Genomic DNA, 27114 nt, shown 5'->3' with positions numbered 1-27114 from the left:
ACATACCAGTGAAACCTCGGTTGGCATCCAGGCTCTTTCCTTAACATCCCCGTGGATTGGAGGATGTTAAAAAAAGAGCCAGGAGGCCGAGCGAGCCGACTGGCCACTTTCCTCTAAATCCACGTCGCCCTGAATGCCAGGTTCGCTGGTGTGTACTGTCGTAAATCCATTGGAACGCATCGCACTTGCGTTTGGAACGCATCGTGCATGCGCAGTTGGCCGCCACGTGACTTCCGCAGCATTCTACGATAGGCAGCAAACTGACACTACACCGGCTCTCAGGGATAACTCACAACAAAGTAATTGATAACAGTCAGCACAGGAAGTTATCAAGCCTCAACATTTCTGGCAGGATCAAATATTTTTTTGAACATATTTTTTTATGATATATCAAACCACTTTCAGTAGTGTATTTAACGGACCAAACAAGATCACGTGTTTATTTTTAGTTTTTTTGGGGTAAAAAGATACATAATAAGAGCCTGTTCACACTAGGCGTGGCAGGACTGCGTTGGGCAGCCATTCCAGAGCATTCCCCCCGGAAAGACCAGACAAAAAAGCCTCGTCCCCCCACCTGGCCAATTCACACCAATGGGATGCGGTGCCGCATGCACTTCATTTTCTACCGCCTCGCACTGCGACGAAAAGAACCTAATGAAATGTCGCTTTTGTGACATTTCAATAAAGTTAATTTAAAAAAGCAAAACAGTGTTGATATGCCATGATCGGCATATCAGCGCCGCTGACCTCCCACAGCACACCAGCGCTGATGTGAACGGGCCCTTGCAACCGATTGGTTCCAATAACGGCTTACGATGGAACATAAATCAGAATCCACCAGGGATGGGAAGTAACAGGATGGAAAGAAAAGAGTACAGGACCACAAAGTCATGAATCTTCGAACATCATTCCAGCTTAACGCACTCAGCTGTACGCCCCCCCCACACACACACACACTTATACACACACACTCACACACACATTTATATACACACACACACACACACACACACTTATACACACACACACACACACACACACTGTGGGATAGTAAATAAGGACGAAGCATTGCTACAAAATACCTGAGTAATAAAAACTAAACAGATAACAATGTACAGGATAACAACTGATTCACAAAACCAACTTCACAATTCCACTGAGATAAACGGCAGACGACTGATAAGGGAGAGCGACGCCCACTACTCACCTGGATCTACGGCCGCTCATACCAAGGACAATGAAGACTAAACCAACGTATATGGCCGACCGTAAAAAAAAAAATCGTAATGGCGCTCAGGGAATACCAGCCAAACCTAAGCTGGCTGTGCGCTATGCAATTTTAATTGTACAATCTCCTCTAGATCCACCATCGTCTATGTATGTAGTGCCAGGACCTGCCTGATTGGCTACAAATTGGGCAGATTGTGCAATCTGATTGTATAGTAATGTTGTATGGCATATTCATTTTTTTTTTTTTTTTTTACCACAATAAAGAAAGTATAGTTGTGCCTCAAAAAAAAATCCTATCACACAGAAACTTCGACCACACACAACTTTTGTTGTCTGATTTCCTTTAGATTTACCAAAACCACGTAGTGCAAGGGCCTGCCTGATTGGCTACAAATTCAAACTCTTAAGCCCTGTACATACGATCTGATGCAATCTAATCCGATGGATTTTTTCGTCGGATATCCGATGAAGCTGACTTTCATCAGTCTTGCCTCCACACCATCAGTCAAAAATCCGACTGTGTCCAAACGCGGTGACGTAAAACACTACGACGAGCCGGAAAAAATGAAGTTCAATGCTTCCGAAAAATGTAAAACATGTTCTATTTTTTTTCACCGATGGGAAAAAAAAACTGATGGGGCCCACACACGATTGGTTTGTCTGATAAAACGGTCCATCGGTCTGTTTTCATCGTACAAACCGATCGTGTGTACACGGCTTCAAGGTTTGACCTTACATTATATGGAAAAGAAGGAAAAAAAATCGACAGAAAATTGTATAGTGTGTATAATATATAGGTGTGTGACACTTTAAAAGCAATTGAGGAGCAGATTGTACAGTGTATGGCCAGGTATAAAAAATAAAATAAAAAGTTTTTTTCCCTGGAAATTGTTATGCGCCAGTTTTTTACATCTTGATTCAGCGGCAATATTTCTTGTTAGCCACAAAAGCGATGTTTTATTTATTTTATATGCGCCAGTTTTTTTTACATCTTGATTCATCGGCAACGTCTCCTGTTAGCCACAAAAGCGTTTTTTTTTTTTTTTTATGCGCCACTTTTTTACATCTTGATTCAGCGGCAACGTCTCCTGTTAGCCACAAAAGCGTTTTTTTTTTTGTTTTCTTTTTTATGCGCCAGTTTTTTTACATCTTGATTCAGCGGCAACGTCTCCTGTTTTTTCGATTTTTTATTTTTTTTATTTGTTGCGTTGGGAAATCAGTTTGCTTGATAACTGCCAGATGGCGATTGCCTTTGAGGTGATCTGATTGACGCAAATCCCATCTATAGTCAGCCTTTGCTACAAAGTAACTCCCACGGTCAGTGTGGGTCCTTCTATAGCCCTAATACAAGTGTAGAGCACTTTTTTGTATATAGGAATTTCCAGTATATACTGACACCCGTCCATGGGAGAGCGGATTAACCCTTGAAGGAGAAGGAGGGATTAGGACAACTGTCCAGCACATGAGCCCACAATTTCCAGCACAAAACCCCCTCCCATTCAGTTACCAAAAACTCATAATATTTTTGCATTATATAAATAAATAAAAAGAATACAATAATAAATAAAATACATTTTGTAACAAAAGTGAAATCTAATGTGATCAGGGAACAGGAGAGCAGAGGGCATGTCCCTGTAAATCAGCTATGCAGGATCTGCCCCATGGGGGGGCTGGTAGAGTTAGTGCCCCCCCCCCCCCTGGGAAGACTAGTTAGTTTGGGTTAGTTAGTGTTGTCACCAAGGACAGGACTCACCTGCATGTCCAGCACAGGATCCCAGGACAAAAGTAATCTCCTTGTCACCCTCGGGTCACCGGGCTCCGGGGGTCATACCACAGACACAAGTCCAAGTCACTCTCCTGCGATGGAATTGGCCCCTGACAGCCCTTCTGTGGCCCCTGAAAGGTGATCTGTGGTTCCTGGCTATAAATGTGTTCCCATAAATGTATGCACGGGTGCCCAGCTGCAAAGTGTGGCCCCTGGCTGCAGGTGTGGCCCCCCGATTGCAGTGACTGGCCCCTGAGATGTGTTGTGGCCCCTGGAGGGTTCTGTAGTTCCTGGCTGCAGAAGGTGGCCCTTGTAAGAGATGCTCTGCTGCCCCTGGATTCAGGTGTGCGCCCAGGCTGTAAGGACCGGCCCTTGGCTACACACTGTGGCCCCTAAGAGTTTCTGTGTGGCCCCTGACACTCCAGATGAGAAACTTTCCCGGAGCGGCCAGTGTCACTAGTGAGAGAAGAGCGGAGAGCCCTAGACACGCCCCCTCTCCGCGATCACCCCGCCCACCGCAGCACACCCCCCCTAAGCCTACTCTGCATAGCGAGTCTGTCTCCCGCCCACCGCTCATTACCACGCCCACTACCTAAGTACAGAGAAGGGGATCGCTGAGCTCTGCTGATGTCCAGGACTGATCGGGCTTTGTTCCTGGAGGGGACACCCCCAGCGCCCCCCATGTCTGCTTCACAACTCCATCGTACTCCACAAACTAACTAGGAATTAAACAATCAAAGTGCATGTTTTAGTAACCATTCTGTATGAAATCATTCCCGATCTGTTAGAATATAATAATATACAGCAACAGTATCAGTTTTTTCCAGAGAATCTCCACTTTCTATCATGAGGATCTAGCCAATCAGATCTGGGGGTGCAGTAAAAAATAAATCGGGGGAACAATGACAACACTGTATGCGAGTCACTGACAGTCTGTCATGTCCTGGGAAACACTAGTATGTATGTATTAGGCGGTCATTAGATTGGGGTGATTAAAGAACCTGTGACCTATTAGAGCCCCGCTTTACATCAGGAGTGCTCATCAGAGTCCTCCTTTATATTAGGTTCCCATCAGAGTGCCCCCTTACATCAGGGTCTCCACCAGAGTGTGCCCCCTTACATCAGGGTCTCCACCAGAGTGTGCCCCTTTACATCAGGTTACCATGAGAGTGCCCCTTACATCAGGGTCTCCATCAGGATGCCCCCTTACATCAGGTTACCATCAGAGTGCCCCTTACATCAGGGTCTCCATCAGAGTGCCCCCTTACATCAGGGTCTCCACCAGAGTGTGCCCCCTTACATCAGGGTCTCCACCAGAGTGTGCCCCCTTACATCAGGGTCTCCATCAGGGTGCCCCCTTACATCAGGTTACCATCAGAGTGCCCCTTACATCAGGGTCTCCATCAGAGTGCCCCCTTACATCAGGGTCTCCACCAGAGTGTGCCCCCTTACATCAGGTTACCATCAGAGTGCCCCCTTACACCAGGGTCTCCATCAGAGTGTCCCCTTACATCAGGGTCTCCATCAGAGTGCCCCTTACATCAGGGTCATCATCAGAGTGCCCCCTTACATCAGGGTCTCCATCAGGGTGCCCCCTTACATCAGGGTCTCCATCAGGGTGCCCCCTTACATCAGGGTCTCCATCAGGGTGCCCCCTTACATCAGGGTCTCCATCAGGGTGCCCCCTTACATCAGGGTCTCCATCAGAGTACCCCCTTACATCAGGTTACCACCAGAGTGCCCCCTTACATCAGGGTCTCCATCAGAGTGCCCCCTTACATCAGGGTCTCCATCAGAGTGCCCCCTTACAACAGGTTACCATTAGAGTGCCCCCTTACATCAAGGTTACCATCAGAGTGCCCCCTTACACCAGGGTCTCCATCAGAGTGTCCCCTTACATCAGGGTCTCCATCAGAGTGCCCCCTTACATCAGGGTCATCATCAGAGTGTCCCCTTACATCAGGGTCTCCACCAGAGTGTGCCCCCTTACATCAGGGTCTCCATCAGGGTGCCCCCTTACATCAGGTTACCATCAGAGTGCCCCTTACATCAGGGTCTCCATCAGAGTGCCCCCTTACATCAGGGTCTCCACCAGAGTGTGCCCCCTTACATCAGGTTACCACCAGAGTGCCCCCTTACACCAGGGTCTCCATCAGAGTGTCCCCTTACATCAGGGTCTCCATCAGAGTGCCCCTTACATCAGGGTCATCATCAGAGTGCCCCCTTACATCAGGGTCTCCATCAGGGTGCCCCCTTACATCAGGGTCTCCATCAGGGTGCCCCCTTACATCAGGGTCTCCATCAGGGTGCCCCCTTACATCAGGGTCTCCATCAGGGTGCCCCCTTACATCAGGGTCTCCATCAGAGTACCCCCTTACATCAGGTTACCACCAGAGTGCCCCCTTACATCAGGGTCTCCATCAGAGTGCCCCCTTACATCAGGGTCTCCATCAGAGTGCCCCCTTACAACAGGTTACCATTAGAGTGCCCCCTTACATCAAGGTTACCATCAGAGTGCCCCCTTACACCAGGGTCTCCATCAGAGTGTCCCCTTACATCAGGGTCTCCATCAGAGTGCCCCCTTACATCAGGGTCATCATCAGAGTGCCCCCTTACATCAGGGTGCCCCCTTACATCAGGGTCTCCATCAGGGTGCCCCCTTACATCAGGTTACCATCAGAGTGCCCCTTACATCAGGGTCTCCATCAGAGTGCCCCCTTACATCAGGGTCTCCATCAGAGTGCCCCCCTTACAACAGGTTACCATCAGAGTGCCCCCTTACAACAGGGTCGCCATCAGAGTGCCCCCTTACAACAGGGTCTCCATCAGAGTGCCCCCTTACATCAGGGTCTCAATCAGAGTGCCCCCTTACATCAGGTTCCCATAAGAGTGCCCCCTTACATCAGGGTTACCATCAGAGTGCCCCTTACATCAGGGTCGCCATCAGAGTGACCCTTACACAAGGTGAGAGGATGCAACTGGGGCGGATCTGTGGCAGACATTTGTGAACGCAGCAAAGAGCTACACAGGCATTAGGATTTACAACTGTACATCTCTGAGCCAGAATCTCAGTCCAGGAAGTAGACAGTGAACCTTGGCGATGCCTGAACAAAGATGGCTCTGTCCTTCTGGAGAGAAAAGCATTGAAGGCATTGTCAGGGGGGAATTCTGTAATGAAATGAAATCTGACACAATACTTATTATTGACAGTCATAGTAGGTATCATTGCATATGAATAAATATTATAATGACTAAGTAGTTATTTTGATATGATGTCATAATTGTGATTCCCATGTGATTCCCATGTCATCAAAAATATTGCAATTGGTAATGTACCATGATAATATCGAGGAAGATATTTTCCTACAGCACTGTAATACAATGTGGAAATCTGTGCAAAAAGAAAAAAGACATCTATGCTGCAACCTGTCACTAACAACAAACAGCGGAATCCCTCAGTAACATTGTTTAATTACATGTTAATCCTGCCAGTACGTATTTTATTTGTACACTTCGGCCCCATACACACGAGAGAATTTATCCGCGGATACGGTCCAGCGGACCGTTTCCACGGATAAATCCTCTCAAAGATTTCCGCAGATTTCTATGCGATGGAGTGTACTCACCATCGCATTGAAATCCGCGCGGAAATCCTCTGGCGATGACGTGTCGCGCCGTCGCCGCGATTATGACGCGGCGACGAGCGCGACGCTGTCATATAAGGAATTCCACGCATGCGTCAAATCATCCCTTTGGACGGATGGATCCGGTGAGTCTGTACAGACGAGCGGATCCATCCGTGGGATCCGATTCCAGCGGATAGATATTCTGTGCATGTCGACAAATATCTATCTGCTGGAATTCGGAAATATCCGCGGATAAATATCCGCCGGAGTGTACACACCATAGAATCTATCCGCTGAAACCCATTCAATGGGATTTATCTGCGGATAGATTCTATGGTGTGTATGGGGCCTTCCTGTAACAGAGTGACAACACTATTATTTCCGCAACATTGTCATCCTGTATACAGCCTAGTCTTAGATGAAAATTTAGTTTAAAGTCCATTTGAAGTGGTTATAAAGGCTTTTTTTTACCTTAAAGTAGAACTATAGGTTAAACTTTTTTTTTCTTTTATACGTTAAAGTAGTACTATAACCAAAACCAATTTTTTTCCCGATTTATGTCCCTTTGGGAAGATTTACCTTCACTCCCTGTCCCATAGCCAAAACAGGAAGTGAATTAATATCACTGCAAATTAAGCAAATCCCGATCTGTCTGCTGCAATGTCGCAGTCCCGCTAAAAATCACAGATCATCGCCACTACTAGTAAAAAATAAATACTAAAAGTGACTTAAATCTACCTATTTTGTAGACGCTATAACTTTTGCGCAAATCAATATACACTTATTGCTAAAAAAAATACCAAAAATATGTAGAAGAATACATATTGGCCTAAACTGATGAAGAAATTTGTTTGTTTGTTTTTTTATTTGGGATATTTATTAAAGCAAAAAGTAAAACATTTTTTTTTTCAAAATTGTTACTCTTTGTTTATAGCGCAAAAAACAAAACCAGCAGAGGTGATCAAATACCACCAAAAGAAAGCTCTATTTGTAGGAAAAAAACGACATCAATTTTGTTTGGGTGCAGCATCGCACATGTCGGTTAAAGCGACGCAGTGCAGTATCGCAAAAAATAGCCTGGTCATTAATTGGGCAAATCCTTCCGGTCCTTAAGTGGTAATTAATTAATTCTACACATTGAGGTAAAAACCTTCTGATTGCAGCTTACTTACCTGAGCCCAATCCTGATCCAATGCTGTGCCTGAGAGTAGTATTACTGCTCTCTCTCCTCACTAGCTCAAAGGCAGCATTGGGAACCATTGGCTCCATACAGCCAGTGAGGAGGGAGCGGGTGGCAGGGCCGCGCCACGCTGTGTGTGTCAATCAGCTTGTTTGAGTGTCCCCATAGCAAGTGGCTTGCTATTGAGGCATTCAGCAGAGAGGAAAAGCCAGGAGACCCACAGGGGACCCGAGAAGAGAAGGTTTGGTGGGTGAACTGTATAAAACCATTGCACAGAGCAGGTAAGTATGGCATTTTTGTTATTTACATTTTCTTTTCCCCCTTTATAATCACTTTGAGGGTACATTCATCCAGAGTATAATAGCCATTTTTTTTTAAGCCTAGCATAATTCTTCTGGTACTTTCCTGCACCACAGAGGTGCCACATACACCCAGTCGTACAAGTGAATGCGTGTACATGACTGTGCGGTGGTGCAACACCTAAAAGGAAAAAATTGAACAAAAAATGTGCATGTGAAACACACTAAAAAGTGCTCTTATGGGTGTGCTTTAGTACCCCCCCCCCCCAATGGAGTAGGACCTCTACGCTGACCCCTGGGGAGCATGGCTTCTGGCAGGGACATACTGTAGGTTTACATGGTCTGCCTAGACAGAAAGCCTGGCAGACCCCGTTCTAGAACAGCCAAAGCCATCCATCGAGTACTAGGTCAGGGAAGCTCTCCTGAAGCGAGACCCCCCCCCCCCCCAGAGGCAGGAGAGGAAGGAACCTGAGGGCCACATATCCTCCCCCTAGATATCAAGGTAAGCCCAAGAGCTCACACCCTTCATCCGTGAGAAAACACACACAAAAGTGAAAGGTGACATACTTGGGAGAAAAATAAATAAAAAATAATAGAGTGGCCGTTCAATGATGCACTGGCTGGGCCCTTAGGCCTGGTAGACAAAAATTGCCATTGACTTTAGCCAAAAGGCCCAGCCCATAGAGGTGTGTAGCGGGTCATACTTTCGTGGACTATTGATGGTTATGTAAACCTGAATTCCCTGGGAGTTCCAGTCACGTTGGACATATGTGTTTATTTTTCTAAAGCAATGCATTGTGGGATTTGAACGATTAGGAGAAAAGGACTCCATTGACAATAGTAGGAATAGATTACGTTACCCAGAATGCATTGGCTTCCCAGATAACATTGCACCCCCGCACAGCTTTATGGGGGAGGTTACTTAAAGGCGGGGAGGAGCTGAGTTCGCTCTCTTGGGATCGGCCTTCTTCCCTCTGCGGAACAGCTAAACAGTTAGGCCTGAAGCCTGAGCCGGGATCCATCTGGAGACCAGCCATCCGGAGAAAGACAATACCAAGTGCCTCCGGCTTGTGCTTCCAAGAGACCGGAGAAACTCACCAGCTGACGATCGTAACAGTGGAGAGCCGGATACCGGAGACTGTGTGTTGCAGAGCAGTGACTGATTGGCGCATCTTTCGTGAGGGACTCAGGCGGACTAGGCCTGCCCGGGTGAGAGGGCACTTGCCCAAGTTTCAATATTACCTCATCCTTATGACTAATAGTACTCCATATACCGGAGTCACGTATTGCTCACTGATCTAGCTTAGAGGCCTAACATCCAAAAGTCACGCTAGCAAAATTGACTGATGCTGACCGGAGGATCGGTCCACAAGCACCTGTGTTATCATACCCCTTTGACTGAGTTTAAATCCCCTCGGATTACAAATAAGTTAAGTGCACCAACGTTTTCATCATAGACTTCATCACTGAGGAAACATTCTGAAGCTATTTGAGCCAGGCCTGGCCAAGGTTGCATGCAATTGTGTTTTACAGAACTGCCCACTAGGGGAGCTCGCGAGCATAGAACATCCATAGTTACTTATAGACTTAGTAATCATAACATTTTAGTTTGTTCTATTGACCCTTGCAGGGGCGCCTGCAGGGTCAGCTATATATATATATATATGTTTATGTGTGTTTAATCTGCTGTTTATTCCCTTATGTCTTTGATACCAAGTAAAGTTACCCTTGGTTTACTATATTAATTGTGTGAGATGTGTTTGCTCCTGAGAACTGCATCCAGAGAAGAAGGTAACAACATTCTTGCAGATTCTTATATTCTTGTGTATGTACATGTGTCATTGTGGTCCTAGCAAAACGAGGGACATCACAATACATAATCAGTTGCCGGTTATGCCAAGGGAGGGTTCGAGCTTGTTACAGGGGTGGATAGGTCAGAGAGTAGGCCCAAAACTAACCAGCAGCTCCTACGGGAGTACCGCTACAGGCGCAGTGCATAAAAAAAAAAGAAAAATTTGTTGACTATCACCATGTGCCTTTTCACACAGTGTGGTCCCACTCCCAAGTATTACTAAGAACCCCCCCAAGCTGACCACTCCCAGGGGGCACAAACACCGCAGACCTTCTGCCTTCCCAGCCCATGGCCTAATGAGGTAATGGACTTCTCCAGGGGTGGACTGACAACTCATGGGGCCCCGGGCAATAGGAGATTATGGGGCCCCCAGGCAATAGATTGTGGGGCCACACAATATACACACACACACATACAGTATGCATACACAGTATACACACACAGTATACATACACACACACACACAATACACACGCTGAAAAGGTACTGGAGAGGCGGGGAAGCTATAATCTTGGGATTTTTAGACTAAAAGGACGTCGGTAAGGGACATTTCAGGGATAGATGTAAAAAAACACAGATTTTTACATATGGTCCCTGGTTTTACTGAGGCTGGCAACCCTGATGGGGCCCCCTAGTGGCATGGGGCCCTCGGGCAGTACCCAAGTGCCCGAATGGTCAGTCCGCCCCTGGGCTTCTCCATCTTTCCTGGGGGAATTATTCCTGTGCCCCAACTGCCTGTGGGCGCCCCAGTTTCTGTTCCAGTCGGTACTAACCTTCCAAGCCCCCATCACTCCAGCAGATTTGCATAGTCACCGCCTCAGCCTTAGTCAGGCCAGGATGATAGCACAGCGCCCCTACTGGATCACTGATAAGAACAGATACTACACTTGATCTTCAAAAGGCCGAGAAGTGATACTACTAATGTAAACACCAATGCTTCTTTACATCAACATTTACCTGCACATGCATATCAGGTGGATTTCAATCGTGATCAGTGCATCAACATGCTCTTGCTTTCTTTACCGCTAGTGATGAGCCAAAATGCCCATGGCTCAGTTTGATGGGTTTTCTGTGAACTTCAAAGAAGTTTGGATGCAGAACCCAAACAGCGGTTTGTGCAGCCGTGTCAACCTGGCAGCAGGTGGTCGGCAAGCGGTTAACAGTGACAGGGATTCCCCATGACATCAGTGGTTTCTAGGGATGCTACAGGTGCAAGCGTAATGCGTGCCATCGTCTAGTAATTTTGGGGCTAAAACAGGGCGTGAGGAGGTGATATAATGCCTCGGCACTCACCGTCAATGGCTGTCCGAAGAACGATCTGAACTCAAATTGCTCTTCAGACGGCAAAGCAGGTCTAAACGAGACCCAAGAAATATTTGCTATTTATGTTCCTCAAAGTTTTGTGTTGCCTGAAGATATTCTTTATATTTTTTGTTTATTGTGATACTTTGCACAAACAGTTTTCCTTGAATCGTCAACTGGCTAGGCATGCTGGGAGTTGTGGTCCCTTAACAGCTGGAAGGCTGATAGCACTGTCCGTTAGTAATCCCCCAGCAGGTGTCAGTTTCCCTGCCTGCAGGGTGTTAGGGGAAATAATCCTCCACCATTAGCGGGCGATATCCGCCATACATTCCGAGAAGCTTTGGAGTGTTTACAAACTTTACTTTAACAACAAGACTGCAGCACTAATTACTGACATGTGATCTGTGTAAGGTATAGCACAAGGATTAGTGACAGTGTAAACACAAGTCGTGTCCAGTCAGACAACAAATCGATAGACATGATGTTCAGAGCTCAGGCAGAACAGATGGATTTGACCTACAGTGCAGAACATTTCAGTCAGAGAAAGGAGCAGAATCCTCCAACAGTGTAGGGTATTTCAGGAGAGAAGAGTAAAGTTGTTCATGAACGGATCGGAATTCGGCCAGCTTAGCAGGGACCGGATGAATTTCGGTGAATTGAAATTCATCCATTCCCCTCGTTTGTGTGGATGAAGCAATCTCACCTCTTTTTTCGTTTAGCCCACCTGGCTGAAAAAAACAGGCCCTGTATAGCATGCTTAAAAGCATCATTTTGACTTTTTATTTTTATAATTTGTTTTCAAATAGCAGTTTTTTTTTATTTTTTATCAAAAGAAAAAGGACATTCAAAAATATAAGCACAATGGGCCAGATTCATGTAGATTTACGGCGGCGTAACGTATCCTGTTTACGTTACGCCGCTGCAAGTTTTCGGCGTAAGTGCTTGATTCACAAAGCACTTGCCTGTAAACTTCCGGCGGCGTAGCGTAAAGCCGTCCGGCGCAAGCCCGCCTAATTCAAATGCAACGAAGGGAATTTGGGACTTTAAATGAAACAGTGGGCTAAATGGGGACAAAGTAATGAAACAAGCCATAGATGAAATGTTCATGTATTGAGAAAATAGAATATTTAGTAAAAACAAATAACTTGTACAAAAGTACAGAACATACATTTCATACATAATACAATAATTGATATAAAAATACCATAAATAAATAACAGTCCGTGACGTCACGGACTGTTATTTATTTAATGTATTTTTATATCAATTATTGATACATTTAGCCCACTGTTTCATTTAAAGTCCCAAATTCCCTTTGTTGCAATTTTCCGCATACGGGATGGAGATATAGTATGGATGTAATCTCATATAAAGTCCAAGACACAAGGATGGAGATACATCACAGAGGTATTCTCATTTAAAGTCCCAAACACCTTCGGGTGGCCCCCCCCCCTTTTTTGCCTAATTCAAATGGGGCGTGTACCATTTAAATTAGGCGCGTTCCTGCCGTGCTTTGCGCGAAATTACGGCGCCCCGACGTGTTTTTTGAACGGCGACGTGCGTAACGTACTTTCGTATTCCCGGACGCCTTACGCAAAAATTTTTTTTTTAATTCGATGCGGGAACGACGGCCATACTTTAACATGGATGGTGTCATTTTACACCATCTAAATAGCACTCTTAACTTTACGACGGGAAAAACCGACGTAAGAGAATGCGGCGAACGCGCGTACCTTCGTGGATCGCCGTAAACAGCTAATTTGCATACCCGACGCTGGAAAACGACGCGAACTCCACCCAGCGGCCGCCAGAAAATTACACCTACGATCCGAAGGCGTATGAAGCCGTAAACCTGTCGGATCTATGCCAAAAGCCGTCGTATCTTGGTTTGAGGATTCAAAATCAAGATACGACGCGGCAAATTTGAAAATACGCCGGCGTATCAGTAGATACACCGGCGTATTTCTGCTGTGAATCTGGCCCAATGTTCACAAAAAACACTTGTTAGAAAGTAAAGGCAACTATAAATAGCAAATTTCCAGTTAAAACAGTATTACCGCTGGAACATTATAACGTAGAATAACATTATTGGAAGGAAAGATGATATAACTTAAAATAAAGCATGGGGGATCAAGCAGGGGCAGACTGACAACTCATGGGGCCCCCGGGCAATAGAAGATTATGGGGCCCGTGGGCTTACAGATGGCCACCACGCCAGGAGGCAGTGCAGAGGCGGGGCAGCTAAAATCTCGGGATTTTCACATCAAAAGCATGTTAGTTTCGGACATATCAGGGACAGATCTAAAAAAAAATGATTTTTACATACTGTCCCTGACAACCCTGATGGGGCCCCTAGTGGCATGGGGCCCTCGGGCAGTGCCCGAGTGACTCAATGGTCAGTCCGCCACTGGGATCAAGATCAGGAAAGAAGAAAAGAAGAGAGTGAAGGGTCATCATATTAGCTTGTTTACTGACTCAAGGTGGGTCCTCCTGGAGATGCCAAAATTCCCAGACATGATTGTGAGCTTCCATTCTGTCCTGTATTCTAGCAGTCATTTTCTCCATAAACTCCACATCCTTAATCCTAGCATACATGGCATCTGAGGAGGGAGGGGAGTGTTTTTCCCGATTGAGAGCAATACAACGTGCAGACTTAAGAATATTGCGGAGCAAATTCATATAGGGTTTAGACATTTTTAGCAGGGAGAGGTCCAGCAAGAAAAAAAATTGGCGTCATAGGGATAGATACCTTAAAAAGGAGACCCAACAACTGGTGGGTTGAGTACCAAAATGGGGCAATCAATGAGCAGCTCCAAAATAAATGAAGGAGGGTACCTTTGTTCCTGTGGCAGCACCAACAACGATCAGAGCTAGTAGGATAAATGGTACGAAGTACATCAGGTGTCGGGTACCAAAAGCAGAGAATTGTATATGCATTTTCCTTGTAAAATGTACAAAGGGAACTTTTCGCTGCCTGAGACCAGATCACCTGCCACACCTCTAGAGAAATTTCCTCATTTAATACCCTCTCCCAACGAAGCATGTAAGAGTGTTTGACTTGAATGGAGTAGGCATTCAATATCTGGTAGATGTCGGAAATCATTCTTTTTCATGCTGAGCCTTCTAAAATAATATGTTCAAAGGAGGACAGAAGGTCCTAGGGTTTACCAAATGGCCAAAATGAAACAAGTTCCTTGATGCCCAAGGAGAGGACATAATGTAGGTGAGGCTGTCATTAATGATTTTTCCTATGTAAGGGCATATTGGTGGGACAACATGCGGCAAAGTGTCCTAAGCTGGGACAGCAATCGACTAGGGTCCACCTCCCCATTCGCATTCCAAAAGTAGGTTATTAGGATGTATAGGAGCTAGCCATAGTTTTTCGATTTCTTTCCAATTATTATAAGAACGCTGGGTGAACCAAGAGGCAATGGCACGTAGTTTGGCCGCTTGATAATATTTGATAATATTGGCGAAAGCTAGACCACCATCAGAACGCGATGCCATGAGCAGTAGCACTGAGTGGGGTATCCTACAGTATGTCCTTTATAGTTCCAAACATACTGTAGCAGATCTGCTTGCAGTTTTTTATTTTGTGCATAAGGGTACGGTAGCCAAAGCAGGTAGTCAGAACAAGCCAGTAAATCAGGAAGCCAAAGATCAGCGTAGTCAGAGGCAGCAGGCAGGATCAGGAACCAGAAGGGACGTCAGCCAGGCAAATCTTCAACAGGAATACAGCAGAGAGTCTCCAGATATGTTTGACCAAGGCGAAGGCATGGAAGAAATGAACCAGGCAGTTTAAATAGCCAGAAGGGGCTGGCTGTAGGCTGGACTGATGAGCAGAAAATGATCACCAGGTGAGCCTCTGTGGAACGATGAGTGCTGGCAATTAACTGACAGCTGAGCAACCTGAGCACTGAGAAGGGATGGCTGAGTGCCCAGCCCTGACAAAAGCAGAATATTTTGGGGGAGGAGAGTAAAGCCAGACATACATGCATCAAAATTGGGTCAGTCCGATTTCGATCCATGTATTGGAACAGGGGTTGTACATAAGTTGTTCTACTTATCGACGTCTGTAAATCCAGCCTGTCAGATAAATAGCGCACAATCAGCGCCACAGGCTATAGTTGGCAGTCTTCCCACCATCAGAACACAATAGCGCAACAGGATTGATTCTCCTCTCCACTTTGACTGTGGATGGTCCCGCGGGTTGAATGGGAAAAAAAGACTAATGTATGGGCTGCTTTAGGCTTGGTTTACACCTTTGCGTTTAGTGTGGCCCGCTTTGTGGGAAGCGCAGAAAAAAGGACCTTCAAAACTGCAACCAAAGGCAAATTTCATGGCGCTTTTGTATTTAGATACGTGGGGTGCCATTACGAATGAATGGCAGCTCTGTGCGTTTGTAAAAGAGCAGCATGTTTTGGATGGGGGTGGTTGTGGTTGTGGGAACAGATGTGATTCCTGCCATTACCCGCACATGTTTGAACTTACCCTTAGATATAGGAAGGTGTAGAGTCCTCCAGAAGTGCAAAGTATTTAATGCAAGGAGAGTTAGAGGAAGGGCGGGGCAGAGTCCTCAAGCAGTACAGAGTATTTCTGAGGAGGAGTCTAATGAGATTTAGACCCCTTTCACACTGGGGCCACCAGTGTTTAACCACTTGACCACTGAGCACTTAAACCCCCTTCCTATCCAGATAAATTTTCAGCTTTCGGTGCTCTCACATTTTGAATGACAATTACTCAGTCATACAACATTGTACCCATATGACATTTTTGTCCTTTTTTTTTCACACAAATAGAGATTTATTTTGGTGGTATTTAATGACTATTGGGTTTTTTATTTTTTTGCGCTATAAAAGAAAAAAGACTGAAAATTCTGTCAAAAAAAAAAAATTCTTGTTTCTGTTATAAAATTTAGAAAAGTTGTAATTTTTCTTCATAAATTTTGGCCAAAATTTATACTGCAACATATCTTTGGTAAAAATAAGTACAAATTGGTGGATATTTGGTCTTTGTGAAAGTTATAGCGTCCACAAGCTTTGGTGCCAATATCTGAAAATTGATCACACGTGAAGTACTGATGGCCTATCTCATTTCTTGAGACCCTAACATGGCAGAAAAGTACACATACCCCCCAAATGACCCCTTCTTGGAAAGAAGACATTCCAAGCTATTTAGAAAAAGGCATGGTGAGTTTTTTGAAGTTGCTATTTTTTTCCCACAATTCTTTGCAAAATCAAGATTTGTTTTTTCACAAAGTTTTCATATTAGCAGGTTATTTCTCACACACAGCATATGCATAGCACAAATTACACCCCAAAACACATTCTGCTATTACTCCTGAGTATGGCGATACCACATGTGTGAGACGTTTATACAGCGTGGCCACATACAGAGGCCCAACATGCAGGGAGCGCCATCAGGCGTTCTGGAGCACCCAGGCCAATTCTGACATTCCTCTCCTACATGTAAAAATCCTCATTTATTTGCTAGAAAATTACATGGAACCCCAAAACATTATATATGCTTTTTTAGCAAAGACCCTATAGAATACAATGGCAGTCAATACAACTTTTTATCTTGCACGGTATTTGCACAGCGATTTTTCGACCGCGTTTTTAAAAAAAAAATATGTTTTGTGCTTAACCACTTCCCGCCCGGTCCATAGGCAATTTATGTCCGGGAAGTGGTTCTGAAATCCTGACTGGACGTCTATGGACGTCCTGCAGGATTTCATGCCGCGCGCGTTGATCGGCTCTTCCTTACTCGCGTCTGACAGACGCGAGTAGAGGAGAGCCGATCGGCGGCTCTACTGACAGGGGGGGTTCGCGCTGATTGTTTATCAACGCAGCCCCCCCTCGGATCGCCACACTGGACCACTAGGGAAGCCCACACTGGACCACCAGGGAAGGGCAAAAGAAAAGGGGCAATAAAAAAATTAAATAACAAGGCTGTAAAAAAAAAAAAAGGCAGAAAAAAAAGATGCCAATCAGTGCCCACAAATGGGCACTGACTGGCAACATGGATACATCAGTGCCACCCCACAGTGTCCATCAGTGCCCATCCATGCCCAGTGCCCACCTATCAGTGCCCATCTGTGCCACTCATAAGTACCCATCAGTGCCACCCATAAGTGCCGCCCACGAGTGCCCATCTGTGCCGCCTATGAGTGCCCATCAGTGCTGCCCATGAGTGCCCATCAGTGCCGCATACCAGCGCCGCCAATCATTGCCCATCAGTGCCACCTCATCAGTGCCCATCAGTACAACCTCATCGATGTCCATCAGTGCCATCTCATCGGTGCCTATCAGTGCTGCCATATCAGTGCCCGTAATTGAAAGATAAAACATACTTATTTACAAAAAAATTAACAGAAAAAAATAAAAACGTAATTTTTTTCAAAATTTTCAGTCTTTTTTTAGTTGTTGCGCAAAATTAAAAAAAAATCACAGAGGTGATCAAATACCATAATAATAATTTATTTTAGTTTGACACTTTTTCCCCCAAAAATACATTTTTTGATTACTTTTATTCCTATTATAAAGAATGTAAACATCCCTTTTAATAAGAATATAGCATGACAGGTCCTCTTCACAGTGAGATGTGGGGTCAATAAGACCCCACATCTCACCTCTAGGCTAGGAAGCCTGAAAAAAAAAAATTATCCTGGCTTTGATTGTAGTAGTGAGTCGGTAGATGAAGTCGGAGGGTGGCGGGAGAGGGGGGGACGTATTGCGGGGTATTGCGGAGTATTGGAGGGTATTGCGGAGTATTGCAGAGTATTGGCCGGGGTATTGCGGGTATTGGCAGAGTATTGGCAGGGTATTGCAGAGTATTGGTAGGGTATTGCGGAGTATTGCAGGGTATTGCGGAGTATTGCAGGGTATTTCGGAGTATTGCAGGGTATTGCGGAGTATTGCGGAGTATTGGCGGGGTATTGGCAGGGTATTGCAGAGTATTGGCAGGGTATTGCAGAGTATTGGCAGGGTATTGGCAGGGTATTGTATATTGCAGAGTGCACAGTTTGGGGCAGGGATGACTGAGCATGGAGGGATGGATGGCTGGATCTGTGACTGCATTTGTCACAGATCCAGCCCACAGCACTGCTGCTGCCTCCGCTCTCTCCCCCTCTCCTCTCACAATGTACCGATCGGTACAGTGAGGGGAGGGAGGAACCAGCGTCATCACATGATGCCGGTTTGTTTACAAGTGATCGCTCCTTCATTTGACAGAGCGAACACGTAGTAAACGGCCGCTATCAGCAGCAATTTACCGTGATTCGTGATGCACAGGGTCTTCTAGACCCGGCGGTCATGGATGATTCCGGGAGCATTCCCCAGGGAGCGTGTGGGAGCAAGATTCTGGGAGGACGTCCATAGACGTCCTCCCAGAATAACTCGACCGCGCTGTAGACGTATTTTGTCTGTAGCGCGGTGGGCAAGTGGTTAAGAGTCGCTTTTCAGCCGAAGAAGGGATTAAAAACGCCAGTGTTCAGGCGCTTCGGAAGCACTGTCCATTCATTGCAATGGGCAGGGACGTTTTGGGAGTACAGTATACAGCGCTCCCAAACCGCCCCAAAGATGCTGCTTGCAGAACTTTTTCTAAAGTCCTGCAAGCGCACCGCCCCAGTGTGAAAGCACTCGGGCTTTCACATTCGGGCAACATGGGAGACAGTTTTCAGGCGTTTTACAGGTGCTGTTTCTAGCACTAAAATGCCTGAAAACTAAAAACTAAAATGCCTTAGTGTGAAAGGGGTCTAAGAGTGTTAAGACTAACCATTTAAATGGAAATCTGCATAATGATCAGGTGACAAGTACATGCTAAAGTCTCCAACACAGTTCTCACAGTAGGCATCCCTTATGCACCGTCATTATCCATCTGAAAGGGTTAAACAGGTTAGAACCTCCCCCATTCCCAATCCCTTCATTTCCATGCAATTCAGCTATTCCTGGGTAGTGCCTGTCCTCTGCAGATAAAAGCCTGCTCTCTTACTTGCTTGCGGTGGGCGATGCTGTCACCTCTTTTTTGGGCACTCTCTGTTGCTCTTCTCACTCTGAAAATAGAAGTTTGGTTTCCTCTGCTAATCCCAGCTCTGAGCCTGGAAGGGTCAGCTAAGATCACAGCCCCCTGTGCTGGCTGCACCCCTCACCATCCTCTGCATATGTTCATCTTGATTCTCTACTCCATGACCCTTTTCCTAGTTTAATGTTTGTAAATCTTTTAACCAGGATGTCATGGAGAGCTGCCAGACTGAAGTGGCCCCCTTCGCAGTACCATCCTTGGGGACCAGCTGGCAGAAGTGCACAGGACACTAAACCTTAGTTTACACTAATGCTGCCGCAAAATCATGACGTTTTATAAGAGGAGAAAATTAGTTGTTAGGCTCCAAACAATGGCAAAAATGCACCAAGAACACATGTACATGCATTTTCTTTGCACTCTGATTGAAGTCTATAGGGCAAAAAACACAATATGCTGAACCAAAACAGCACTAAAGCCCTGTACACACGATCAGTCCATCCGATGAGAACGGACTAAAGGACCGTTTCATCGGTTAACCGATGAAGCTGACTGATGGTCTGATGTGCCTACACACCATAGGTTCATTAACCGAACGTGTCAGAACGCGGACACGTAAACCACGTACGACGTCACTATAAAGGGGAAGGCCATTTTTTTTGATCTGCTCCATTGTAGTTCTGACCCCCCCCCCCCTAAAATGTTTAATGGCCCATCAGAGGGGTGAGTAGTCTGATAAGTGGGCCTTTTTTTGTTCTGCCATGAAATTCTCTCACTCCACTAATAAATGTTATACTGATGTTGGACAAGGATGTCTTTTGTATTGTGATTGCAATGTTTAGAAGCCAAAGTCCTAGTTATTTCTTTTGGTTTGACTCCACAGTTTCCTTGCACGCCACAGGAATGACAGACTGTGGCTTCCCAATTGGCCCAGCGGAAGGACTTCTCTAACTGCGGAGGGGCAATATTTTGAAAACACGTCCTCATAGTGCCGCCACCCCGTTCGGGGTCAATACTATTTCAACTACAAAGGTTTTCATAGTATTGTGTTGATGGTGGTGGTGTCGTCACAGTACGAGTTTTTGTATGTGGACGTGGGGAAGAACGGCCGGATGTCCGACGGCGGAGTCTTTTTGCAAAGATGGAGTTTGCCCGACGTCTCCAGACTGGTCGCCTGTCCCTAACAGGGGATGTAGTCAATGTGGGCAATGTGTTTTTTGTCACAGATGAAGTTTTCGGCTTGGACTACACCTCATGATGCTGTTTCCCCAGAGGACTCTCACCCCGGAGAGGACTATTTTTAATTTCCTGCAGGCCAGAGCCTAGAGGGTTGTCGAGAATGCCTTCGGGATAATGGCCAGATGATTCCGTCTGTTCCAGACAGCCATCCACATGGCAGACTATAAACTGAACACTGTCATTTTACCTGCTGCATTTTTCCTCATTTTTGGCGCAGGCATTCAGAGACATACCTTTCAAACATTGGGCATGAGGCCAGACAATCATCTGATAACCTGACTGGCCTGGACACTGGCCGTACTGGCTTTGCCCCCCCGAACTGCTCGAGAGTCCTGTGATATATACGTGGAGTACTTCACTGGTAGGGGGGCCATTGCTATGCCAGACCATATTTCTTTTTTTTTTTTTAAAAGGGACAAGGCGCATGTCCCTGCTGAAGGAAGAGTGTCTGCAGGTCATTAGGGAGGCAGCTTCCATCATGAGGGCCCCCTTAAAACCCTGTTGTGGACTACAGCACCTACCTTGCTGACCAGCTGCAAAAAATGGAGGAGCAATAACGGGCCCTGGCAGAGGATATTTTAGCCCGAGAATATGATGTGATTCATTTTCAAATATCACAATGTAAAAATCCTGTGAGATATAACAAATCCATCCTATTTTAACAATAATGTTCAAAGGGCAACAAATGACCAATTGGTAACTTATATGCAGACCTGGATACCAGAGCAAACTTCCAACATGATAAGCAAGAAAATCGAAAACATGAGGAATGCTTACAAGAAACGTTTTAGACAGGTCCGTGCTTCTCGGAGGTCAGGAGCAGCACCAGATGAAGTACAGGAGCCCAAGCTGTGGTACTATAAACACCTCCTTTTTCCGGATGATCAGATCGAGGCCAGAGAATCACACTTTACAGTCTTCCTTCCACCCTTCCTTCCACCCTTCCCTCCACCGTTCCTTCCACTGTTCCCCCCCACCCCTGCAGAGGGTGCCGCAGAGCTGGCTGAGATTGAGGAGCCAGATCTGAACATCTTCTGTCAGGTATAGTAGTTTACAGCATATTTCTTGGCCTCAAATTATTGATGGTTTAACGCAATGTTTTTTGAACCAAATTGAAAGCTGGAAAACCCAAACAAAAGTCGCATGCAGAAAATATAGTGACAGGGATGCCAACTGCAGGGGTCAGAATGAGAGTCTGTTCAATTCCCCCCCCCCCCCAAAAAAAAGAAGGGCAGTCCCTTTTTTAGACACAGGAAGAGATCAGCCAAGAGGAAGAAGGGGTGAGTGGCAGTCAGCAGGTGCCCAGGCCCAGTGGCAGCACTGAATCACAGGTGCCTCCCCTCCAGATGTACCCACCAAAAGAAACAAGGCGCATGACCCGGCTGGAGGAGGAGTCCCTGTGGGTCATCAGGGAGGCATCTGAGATAATGCGTACCCCCCTTAACCCAGTTGAGAGCTACAGCTCATACATTTCACACAAGCTGCAAGATTTGGGGGAGGGACAACGGGGCCTGGCCCAAGACCTGATGGCATCTGTGATACGGTGGGGAAGTAGGGGCCCGCTGACTGGGACCACAGAATTGTGGGACCCGGCCCAGGCTCCTCCTCCTCCTCCTGCTGCCACATTGTCACCACCTGCAAGGGGCTGTGGAGGGAGCCTGGAAGGAAGGCTGTAAACCAGACCAAAAAGTGATTCCCTGGGTTCTATCTGTTTGGGACCAAAACTGTGGTTGTTGTAGTAACACAGCTTGGGGTCATGTATGACATCTGCTGCTGCTTCTGATTTCTGTGATTTAGAGGGACTCCTGATGTAGTTGATTTTGGTGTTGATCATGGTGGAATTTACCTTTGATGTCCAAAGTCGTCATATATCTGCTTGATTGGGCAATTGTTGCCTTTCATGTTTTTTTTTTTGTTATCCAAAATAAATGGAGATTTAATTTAAGTTTAATACTTGTCTATTGCGTTTTTATGGTGAATAGCCATCAAACATTTCCGACACAACCTCCTTGAGGGGGGGTGAAACAAAAACATTGTTGTGATAACTTGAGAAAAAAAAAATGTAATTTCTCCAAAAAAAAAAAAAACAACATTGGTGTGATAACTTGACACAAAATAAAAAAAGATTTTCTTTATAAAAAAAAAAAAAAAAATTCACCAAAAGAAAAAAAAAGAAACATTGGTGTGATAACTTGACAAAAAAAATAAATACAATTATTTTGGAGATCTGGCTTTCTAAAAAAACATAATTAAAAATGAGATCACAAGCAAAAAAGAAAATAAGTCAGTATGGGAGAACTCTCTAAATAGCATCAGCCAAACAACGTGTTTATTCTAGTAAGAGAACGAAGAAAAAAAATGCGCTGCAATAAACGAGACACTCATTTTAAAAATGTAGAATGTGCCATGTCAAAAATGAACGCAAGTTTTACAAGAACGAGCGCTCCCGTCCCCTCACTTAGTCTGAGCATGCGTGGACTTATAACTGATGGTCGTGCGTGCTAACGTTCGGTTTTGACCTATCGGTCAGGCGTCCATCGGTTCAATTTTAAAGCAAGTTCTATTTTTTTGGACCGAAGGATAACTGACCGATGGGGCCCACACACGGTCGGTTTGGACCGATGAAACGATCCTTCAGTCCGTTTCCATCGGTTTGGACCGATCGTGTGTACGCAGCCTAAGGCCCCGTACACACGACCGGATCGATCCGCTGGGATTGATCCGCGGATCAGTTCCAGCAGATAGATCCGGTCATGTGTACGGCCTAGCGGACATTTTCAGGTGGATAAAAATCCAGCCGACGGATTTTCAGCGGATACAAATTTCTTAGCATGCTAAGAAATCTGTCCACTGGAATCCTGTCCGCCGGACTTATCCGGTCGTCTGTACAGACTCACCGGATAAGTCCGTCCGATCCCATCCCTCGCATGCGTCGTAATGATTCGACGCATGCGTGGAAGTATTCACCTTCCAGGGTCGCGCACGTCGCTGCGTCATCGTCGCGGCCACGTCACCGCAGATGTATTTCGCGGGGATTTTGATCTGATGGTGTGTACAGAAAATCAAAAAAATCCGCCAGAGGATTTATCCGCTGGAAACGGTCCGGCGGACCGTTTCCAGCGGAAATCCTCTCGTGTGTACAAGGCCTTAGTGTATTCAAGTAATAAGTGTATTTTTTGTTACCTGTGTCCCAAAAAAAAGAGATTTCTCTTCACTTCCTGTCCTGTCAATACAACAGGAATTGAGAGAAAATCTCTCCAATTTGTAGAAAATGATAAACATTTGAACCAATATCTTGCAACATGCTGTAAATAATTGTGATGGACACATTTGTATTCTACAGTTCCCCTTTTAGAACATGTATTTTGGGTGTTTTCACTAAATTTTCTTGTAAAAAAAATAGTATTTTAACATGTTTTACATGTTTGTGAAACATTGGCTGAGGAGCAAAACCATTGAAAAGAACTACAAATATATACAAAATGTTTACATATTGCAGTTTTTACCTAATCCATTCCTACCAGTAACACACTTCCTGTCCTAGGGTGACTATGCTGATCAAAGTGAAGCATAGCTAGAGAGCACATGATGTTATCAACTGACAAGATATCTGGCAAGATCAATAGGTATTTTTTATGCATTCCAAACTACTAAACAGATATAACAAGGAAGCACTATGGGAATGAAGGACTGCCCAATATCATGACCACTGTGATTGGCTGTCATGATGGTCTCATGTTTGGGCCACTGGCTTCCAATCATTACTGAGACAAGGAGTTTTCTATGACAGCTTGGTCATTGTGCTTGGAGTGTGCATTGAGTGCTCTCTCAGCACAGAAACCTTGGTCGTGCATGCAGGGCCGGCCTTTGTGGTGTGCGAGCTGTGCGGCCGCACAGGACGCCATGGGCAACAGGGGCGCCATGCGGCCACCCAGAGGCATACTAAGGGGGGGTGAGCCGCCCCCGGGTACCACACAATGGGGGGGTGTCAGACCGTCACCCCCTGTGCGATTGTATTACACCCGCGGTGGCATTTTTTTCCTCTTTGTGTATGTTTAGGTGACCAGGGGGCTAGGGGTGAAGATGGGGGGGGGGGGCGCCACAGGATTAGCTCGCACAGGACGCCTGAACACCTAAGGCCGGCCCTGCGTGCATGGACACAGATGTAGAGTGTGTGGGCATTAAAGTTCTTCCACAAATACTGTAGGTCTTATGTGGGTGGAAAGAAGTTAACAGAGAAGTTTATTATTAGGACTTACAGTGCCTTGCAAAAGTATTCACCCTCTTGGCATTTTTCGTGTTTTGTTGCCTCACAAGTCGATGTGTATAACTATTCACCCCCCTAAAGTCAACACTTTGTAGAGCCACCTTTTGCGGTTATCACAGCTCCAAGTCGCTTTGGATAAGTCTCTATGAACTTTGCGTCATCTTACCCTTGGGATTTTTGCCCATTCCTCCTTGCAAAACTGCACCTTCAAGTTGGATGGTTTGTGAACAGCAATCTTTAAGTCTGTAATAAATGGTGAAAAAAAGGAAAATATACGCGCCCTTCTACCTTCTCACACCCCACTGCGCCAAAAAACAAACTAAAAAATACCTAAAGCAGCTACTTTAAATAATTAGTGATGTGTAATAATTCTGAGTGAACAAATTAGTACCACTATGTTCAGTGAATGAAACTAAATCTAAATCTAAATTAGTGTATGAATAAATCACCCTGTGAAGAGTATATCACACATATACAAAAAAAATATATGTGTATATATATATATATGGTAAAAACTAAAATAATTAAATAAATGTAAATTAAATGTTCAAAACGTTCATCCAGTGGTAAAAAATAGGTAATAACAAGCCAATTCCATAAGTGATTACACTTAAATAGCCAGATTCACGTAGATGTGTCTAACTTTAGGCGGGCGTAACGCATCTCATATACGCTACGCCGCCGTAAGTTAGAGAGGCAAGTACAGTATTCACAAAGAACTTGCGTCCTAAGTTACGGCGGCGTAGTGTAAATGGGCTGGCGTAAGCGCGCGTAATTCAAAGTAGGCTGTAGTGGGCATGTTGTATGGTAATGAATTGTGACCTCACGTAAATGACGCGCCTAACGAATGGCGCATGCGCCGTCCGTGAACGTATCCCAGTGCGCATGCTCAAAATCACGTCGCAAATAGTCAATGCTTTCGACGTGAACGTAACCTACACCCAGCCCCATTCTGAATTGGCTTACGCAAACAACGTAAACTACGTGAAATTCGACGGCTGTCCCAACGTCCATACTTAACATTGGCTGCGCCATCTTTTTGGTGGTTTATCTTTACACCTGAAAACGACTTACGTAAACAGCGTATCTTACTGCGACAGGCATGCGTACGTTCGTGAATAGGCATATCTTGCTCATTTGCATATTCTCTGCGTAAATCGCCGTACATGCCCCTAGCGGCAAGCGTAAATATGCAGCTAAGATACGACGGCGTAGGAGACTTACGACGGTCGTATCTTAGCAACAGAGAAGCGTATCTCAATTTGAGCATACGCTTAAAGATACGACGGCGCGGATTCGTCTCTCAGTCCAAGTTCCGTCACTGTGTCTAGCTCGCCAGAATCAGTGTCTTGTAAAAGATTCCGGAGACTCGTGCCCAGAAGTGCTCAATGTGTAAACACCGCCATAGTAACAGCAAACAAATAAAAGCACATTCATACCTTATTACTCTGCTGCGATCCAGTCACCCCAAAAACATTTGCAGCCTTCATTTAATCAGTGACAGACCAAGGAGCCATTTTTGGTCCTTTTCTGCCCTTCAATCCGATGTTCTGAAATCCATTACTTTAAGAAATCCCATTCATTATCACACTTCATTAAGATGTCTGCAAAACACAGCAACACTTGAAAGTCTGGAGTCATCTAATCAGAGAAAGACGGGATGATGAAATTCAGAATTATTCTTTAGGAGAGCCAAAAAGTGTCTAGTCAAAGCAATGTTGGAATTCTCCATGATCCCGATTCCTAGGATTAGACATTAAATAGATGTAGGGAATTAATTAGCATGGCCAAGGTTCCAAATTGTCTGTGCAGAGAAGATACACAGTTTTTCCTGCTAAGAAAAAAAATATTGCCGTAATAAAACCTTAATATTTTTGTTAAACAGCCACTCTCATTGTAAGGGCTAATGAGTAATCGCTACAGTTCAGCTGAGGTGGGCCAAAAGGGAAGACAAAGCCCCTCCTGTTTTACATAGGTATATACCACTCTGTATTGAACTATGTATATGTCTGCATAAAGTTCTAACAGCCCCAGTGTAGAGGTAATCACTAGCTGCAGAAAAAGTATGTAAAATACATTGGCTTTAAATACTGGCTCTCAGCATGTTCCCCAACATCCCAAAAAATGACTGCAGCAGCAACAATGTCTCAGCATGCACTGTGGTTGCTGATTGTTCTTTTTTCCCAATACAAACAGACAGAGAAGGGCCCCCAGACCTACCTCCACTTATTTTCTCTGTACCTGTCCACGTGAGAAGATATTATTCCAGTAGGGATTGCAATAGCACTGGAGAGGTTTAATTACAGTGGGGAAAATAATTATTTGATCCCCTGCA

At 45.3% G+C, this 27114-nt stretch overlaps 1 protein-coding gene across 1 annotated transcript in view; it reads right to left on the bottom strand.

Annotated features, from left to right (window-relative positions):
• Nucleotides 1-3472, bottom strand: part of WNT5B (Wnt family member 5B) — a 198788-nt gene extending 195316 nt beyond the window's left edge. Inside the window, exon 1 of the mRNA XM_040345302.1 lies at nucleotides 2984-3472. Within this exon, the coding sequence (XP_040201236.1) occupies nucleotides 2984-2989 (6 nt within the window). The 5' untranslated portion in view covers nucleotides 2990-3472. The remainder of the gene's footprint in view (nucleotides 1-2983) is intronic.
• Nucleotides 3473-27114: the final 23642 nt, after the last annotated feature.

This window comes from Rana temporaria, chromosome 3 (assembly GCF_905171775.1).
Source record: "Rana temporaria chromosome 3, aRanTem1.1, whole genome shotgun sequence".
NCBI classification, from domain to species: Eukaryota; Metazoa; Chordata; class Amphibia; order Anura; family Ranidae; genus Rana; species Rana temporaria.
Note: the sequence above shows the minus strand (reverse complement) of the source record. Positions and strands in the feature narration are given on the sequence as shown.